Below are 6,696 nucleotides of genomic sequence, written 5' to 3'. Positions count from 1 at the left end.
TCATCCACTCACTCCCCCTCCAATCACCGCCCTCATCCACTCACTCCCCCCTCCAATCACCGCCCTCATCCACTCACTCCCCTCCAATCACCGCCCTTCTCCCGATATTCTCCTCTCTCTGCTCTTTTGCTTATCGGAATCTTACGATTGCATTGTCGCCACCTGGTGCTGGAAGGCTGTAATGTCATGAATGAGGACAAGAGACCCAAAGATTTATTTCAGATAAAGGTTGTGTATAAGATCAATCCATCTGCTTGGTACGTGCCTCTGTGGTAATATTGTATCAGAACTGGCAGAGTACCCGACATTGCCCTGTCATTCTAGATAAACCTTGTGGGAGAGGGAACGCAAGAATGACGCTGTTGTCCTTATATCCCGACCTCATCTCCCATCCTCATATCCCGACCTCATATTCTGACCTCATATTCCATCCTCATATCCTGACCTTATATTCCGACCTCATATCAAGACCTCATATTTCATCCTCATATCCCACAAATATTTCATCCTCATATCCCACAAATATTTCATCCTCATATCCCATTCTTATATCCGACCTCATGTTTTGTCCTCATATCCTGACCTTATATTCTGACCTCATATCAAGACCTCATATCCCATCCTGATATACCACAAATATTCCGTCCTCATATACCACAAATATTCCGTCCTCATATCCCGTCCTTATATCCCACCTCATGTTTTGTTCTCATATCCCATCCTCATATCCTGACCTTATATCTGACCTCAAATCCTGTCCTCATATCCTGACCTTATATTCCATCCTCATATTCCACAAATTTTCCATCCTCATATCCCATCCTCATATTCCACAAATATTCCATCCTCATATCCCATCCTTATATTCCAACCTCATGTTTTGTCCTTATATCCCTGGCCTCATATCCTGACCTTATATCTTACCTCATATCCTGACCTTATATTCCAACCTCATATCCCATCCTCATATCCTGACCTTATATCTTACCTCATATCCTGACCTTATATTCCAACCTCATATCCCATCCTCATATCCTGACCTTATATCTTACCTCATATCCTGACCTTATATTCCAACCTCATATCCCATCCTCATATCCTGACCTTATATCTTACCTCATATCCTGACCTTATATTCCAACCTCATATCCCATCCTCATATCCTGACCTTATATCTTACCTCATATCCTGACCTTATATTCCAACCTCATATCCCATCCTCATATCCTGACCTTATATCTTACCTCATATCCTGACCTTATATTCCAACCTCATATCCCATCCTCATATCCTGACCTTATATCTTACCTCATATCCTGACCTTATATTCCAACCTCATATCCCATCCTCATATCCTGACCTTATATCTTACCTCATATCCTGACCTTATATCTTACCTCATATCCTGACCTTATATCTTACCTCATATCCTGACCTTATATTCCAACCTCATATCCCATCCTCATATTCCACAAATATTCCATCCTCATATTCCACAAATATTCCATCCTCATATCCCATCCTTATATTCCAACCTCATGTTTTGTCCTTATATCCCTGGCCTCATATCCTGACCTTATATCCTGTCCCCATATCCCAACCTCATATTTCATCCTTATATCCTATCCTCATATCCCATCTTGGGTTCCTACCTTTCTTGCCAAAAAATACTGGCCATGCTAATTTGCATAATTAATTATATATGCGTGACATAACAGGATACACAGGCGGGGGAAATTTTGTCCTATTCTGACCCCTATAACTTTTTTATTTCTCCTTATATGGGCCTGAAGGAGGGCTCATTTCTTGCACCCTGATCTGTAGTTTTTAACAGTACCATTTTTGTTTTGATGTGACTTTTTGAATGCTTTTTTATTAAATTTGGGAGTTGCAGTTGGTTACTAATTACAACTCCCAGCATGTCCTGATACAGCCTGTGGCTCAGCAGCTGCCCCAAATGAAAACTACAACTCCCAGCATGTTGGACTATATAGTAGTACATACACTGCTTAAAAAAAAAAAAAGGGAACACATAAACAACACAATGTAACTCCAAGTCAATCACATTTCTGTGAAATCACACTGTCCACTCAGGAAGCAACACTGATTGACAATCAATTGCACATGCTGTTGTGCAAATGGAACAGACAACAGGTGAAAATTATAGGCAATAGGCAAGAAACCCCCAATAAAGGAGTGGTTCTGCAGGTGGTGACCACAGACCACTTTTCAGTTCCTATGCTTCCTGGCTGATGTTTTGGTCACTTTTGAATGCTGGCGGTGCTTTCACTCTAATGGTAGCATGAGATGGAGTCTACAACCCACACAAGTGGCTCAGGTAGTGCAGCTCATACAGGATGGCACACCAATGCAAGCTGTGGCAAGAAGGTTTGCTGTGTCTGTCAGTGTAGTGTCCAGAGCATGGAGGCACTACCAGGAGACGTGGAGGAGGTCGTAGGAGGGCAACAACCCAGCAGCAGGACTGCTACCTCCGCCTCTGTGCAAGGAGGAGCACTGCCAGAGCCCTGCAAAATGACCTCCAGCAGGCACGAATGTGCATGTGTCCATTCAAACGGTCAGAAACAGACTCCATGGGGGTGGTATGAGGGCCCGACGTTCACAGGTGGGGGTTGTGCTTAAAGCCCAACACCGTGCAAGACGTTTGGCATTTGCCAGAGAACACCAAGATTGGCAAATTCGCCACTGGCACCCTGTGCTCTTCCCAGATGAAAGCAGGGTCACACTGAGCACATGTGACAGACGTGAATCTGGAGACGCTGTGGAGAATGTTCTGCTGCCTGCAACATCCTCCAGCATGACCGGTTTGGGTCAGTAATGGTGTGGGATGGCATTTCTTTGGGGGGCCGCACAGCCCTCCATGTGCTTGATAGAGGTAGCCTAACTGCCATTAGGTACCGAGATGAGATCCTCAGACCTCTTGTGAGACCATATGCTGGGGCTGTTGGCCCTGGGTTCCTCCAAATGCAAGGCAATGCTAGACCTCATGTGGCTGGAGTGTGTCAGCAGTTCGTGCAAGAGGAAGGTATTGATGTTATGGACTGGCTCGCCCATTCCCAAGACCTGAATCCAATTGAGCACATCTGGGACATCATGTCTCGCTCCATCCACCAACACCACAGACTGTCCAGGAGTTGGCGGATGCTTTAGTCCAGGTCTAGGAGAACATCCCTCAGGAGACCATCTGCCACCTCATCAGGAGCATGTCCAGGCGTTGTAGGGACGTCATACGGGCATGTGAAGGCCACACACACTACTGAGCCTCATTTTGACTTGTTTTAAGGACATTACATCAAAGTTGGATCAGCCTGTAGTGTGGTTTTCCACTTTGATTTTGAGTGTGACTCCATATCCAGACCTCCATGGGTTGATAAATTTGATTTCCATTGATAATTTTTGTGTGATTTTGTTGTCAACACATTCAACTATGTAAAGACGAAAGTATTTCATACGATTAGTTCATTCATTAAGATCTAGGATGTGTTATCTTAGTGTTCCCTTTATTTTTTTGAGCAGTGTAGTATAGGTCAGTATTTCCCAACCAGGGGTGCCTCCAGCTGTTGCAAAACTACAACTCCCAGAATGCCCAGACAGCAGGATTGTCTAGCCTTTGACTTTCCGGGCATGCTGGAGGTTGTAGTTTTGCAACAGCTGGAGGCACACCGGCTGGGAAACACTGCGGACTAGCAAATCTCTTTTGCTGGTATCGTGACGTTTAACAGCTACATACCCGGAAACCGTAATCTGAATGGGACCTTAATTGACAAATTAACTTTTGTGTCAATATCACTGTTTCCTAGGACACCAAACTCCAAAGGTCGTTTTAACAAATTTTGTATAGCTGTTACTTATCCTATGATTCCCATAAGCTTCTTGAAACCATGGCTGCTTACTCTGCATTGTATATGGTCCTCTCGTTTTTTTTACAGCTGAGCGAGCCTTGTGGTATTTCAACACATATAGAGATTGGTAAGTTGGGTCATTCTTAGTTTATATCATAACGCCTAAGGATTACGTTAAAACAGCTTATGAGGAGATTGATGTCATCATTTGTAGAACATTTTATGCCCAGAGATTTATACTCTGTCAATATATTAAAGGGATGTTCATGTCTTACTGGGTTATCCAGTAATAAAAAAAAAAAGCTAATTTCTTTCAAAAACAGCTCCATGTCTGTCTCCAAGTTGGGTGTGGTTTTACAACTTGGCTCCATTCACTTTAATGGAACAAAGCTGCAGAACCACACCCAACCTGGAGACAGACGGGGAGTGTTTTTTTAAATAAAGTAGATCTGTTTTTCTATTCCTGGATAACTCCTTTAATCTAATTCTTAACTCTATCCATCACAACAATTTTTGGCGACATTTTTTTTTTCCTCGCCCTCTAGGAGCCATAACTTCTCTTTTTTTCCAGTGGTGTATTGATGGATAACATTTTTTATGGCAACTTTTATTTAACAGTATATATATATATATATATATATATAGTTTTGATTATGTTGTATTATGTTTAAATGATTTGCATCACCATATTTTGACCCCTATAACTGTTTTTCTACATTTGTGGAGCTGTATAAGGCTTTTTGCGTTTTTGCAATGAGCTATAGCTTTTATTAATAACATTTAGGGTTTAGGCATGAAGACATGCTTGGCCTGTCTTTCACCTTTTACCTTCAGCATCTTTGGCAAGGCAGTGTTCGTCTTGGAGGTGTTTCGGGTCATAACCATGTTAGAAAGCTCATATGTCTATTTTCGAAAGACAACTGTACGGTCAGCGCTCCGGCCAGTCATCCTGGCCATGAGCGCTCCCCTCCTGCTCCTGCCGGCGGGGCTGGGATTCGTGCCTGCATGCGAATCCCAGCCCGTCACTCACCTCCGCCCTCCTCTGTTGCTTCTGCCTTCATGCAGGTCCCATCATTCCATGCAGGATCTTTTGAAAGCGTTTTCTGTGATGCTTTGCCGTGTTCCAGACCCTTGTATTCCGTGACCTCACCTTGCTCCTTGCCGCCTGCCTGTTGACTTCTGCTATGTTCCTGGCTACGCACCTGTGCCGCCAGCCCTCACCTCTTGCTATCCATAACACGTCTTGCCTCAGCCCTCCTGTACCTCGCATCACCTCAGCCGCCTGTGTGGTCAAGTCGTGCCAGGGGTAGGGACCTGGGTGCCCCCTGCCGCAGCAAAACCATCCCACTTTGCTGCCGGCTCTGGTGAAAACCAGCGGCACCTTAGACTCTGCTCCCTGGCACAGCCCGCGTCATCTGCCACACAGGTCCAGCGGATCTACTACCTCTGTGAGTCCTGCCTAGTGCCGTGAGTCTTACAGTAAGATCCAGCCATGGCTCACCCTGAGGTACCTCTGCCTGAAGTATGCAATCTCCCCTCCATCATGGTTCATCAGTCGCAGCAGCTAGCCCATCAGGTGCAACATCTGAGTCAATTGTCAGCCATGATGCAACAGCTTCTAGCCATGCAGCAAAAACAGCAGCAGCAGCCGCAATCTGCTCCAGTCTCTCCACCTGTTCCTGCAGCTTCATCCGGATGCAAACTTTGTTTACCCTTACCCACAAGGTATGGTGTTTCAAAGATGTGTAAAGGCTTTGTGACTCAGTGTTCCATGCATCTGGAACTCCTGGCGGATCAGTTCCCGATGGAACAGTCTTTTGTCCGGAAAAGCCCTGGCCTAGGCTACAATTCTCTGGGAGTGTATGATCTTGTTTCCTCTAACCTGACGGCCTTCCTTGCAGAATTCCGTAGTGTTTTTGAAGAACTCGCACGAGCCTCCTCTGCCTAGATGACTCTTCTGAACCTCAGCCAAGGGAATTCCTCCGTTATAGACTATGCGGTTCAGTTTTGCACTCTTGCCTCCGAACTGGCATGGAACAATGAGGCCTTGAGTGCTACATTTAAGAAAGGACTGTCCAGAAAAATTAAGGATGCTCAAGATCCTCCGTCTACCCTGTGTGAACTAATCCATTTAGCGACACGTATAGATGTGCGTTTTGCCGAGAGGCAGGAAAAACTTTGTATGGAGAGAGAACCTGCCCGAACACGGCATTTTCCTCGCTTGGCACCCGTGTTCCAACGTCCACCTCTACAGTCTTCTTTGCCTCTTACCGAAGAGACTATGCAAGTGGACCATTCTCGCTTAACGCAGCTGAAAAGATCCCGACGACACAATAAGAATTTGTGCCTATATTGTTCCAGTCCGGAGCACTTTCTCAAACACTGTGCTATACGTCCACAGCATCCGGGAAACGCTTGCACCTAGGACACATGGGAGAGTCGTCCCTAGGTGTGAATACTATCTCTCCTTGATTGACCATTCCAGTACAACTCTTTGCTTTTGCCAAGTCTTCATTCCATGCTTCTGCATTTTTGGACTCTGGTTCCGCTGGTGACTTCATCGATGCTCCCTTGGTCGATAAACATCAACTTCAGCTTGCTAAACCCTTGTATATTTCTACTATTAATGGACAAAATCTGCCGGACAGTGCCGCTCGACATGCAAGTAGGAGTCCTGCACAGGGAAAAGATTGAGTTCTATGTGCTCCCGAACTGTTCTTCTGAGCTTCTTCTCGGTCTTCCATGGCTCCAACGTCATTCTCCACAACTCAACTGGAAATCTGGCAAAATCACACGTTGGGGACAGTTTTGCCAAAATCACTGCCTTATGCCAGTC

General features: G+C 45.2%; 1 protein-coding gene across 6 annotated transcripts in view; it reads left to right on the top strand.

The window, feature by feature from the left end:
* Positions 1-118: 118 nt before the first annotated feature.
* GPLD1 (glycosylphosphatidylinositol specific phospholipase D1) overlaps positions 119-6,696 on the top strand; it is an 86,050-nt gene continuing 79,472 nt past the window's right edge. For 2 of the 6 annotated variants that reach the window (XR_008844153.1, XM_056521297.1), the window contains exons 1-2: positions 122-228; positions 3,948-3,987. Coding sequence is in view for 4 of the 6 variants with exons in the window: in XM_056521297.1 (XP_056377272.1) it covers positions 187-228; positions 3,948-3,987 (82 nt within the window). In the remaining 2 variants the exon portion in view is untranslated. Of the gene's footprint in view, positions 258-3,947; positions 3,988-6,696 lie in introns of all 6 variants that reach the window. The other 4 variants (XM_056521301.1, XM_056521299.1, XM_056521298.1 and 1 more) reach the window with 4 other exon arrangements.

This window comes from Hyla sarda, chromosome 5 (genome assembly GCF_029499605.1).
Source record: "Hyla sarda isolate aHylSar1 chromosome 5, aHylSar1.hap1, whole genome shotgun sequence".
In the NCBI taxonomy this organism is placed as follows: domain Eukaryota; kingdom Metazoa; phylum Chordata; class Amphibia; order Anura; family Hylidae; genus Hyla; species Hyla sarda.
Note: the sequence above shows the minus strand (reverse complement) of the source record. Positions and strands in the feature narration are given on the sequence as shown.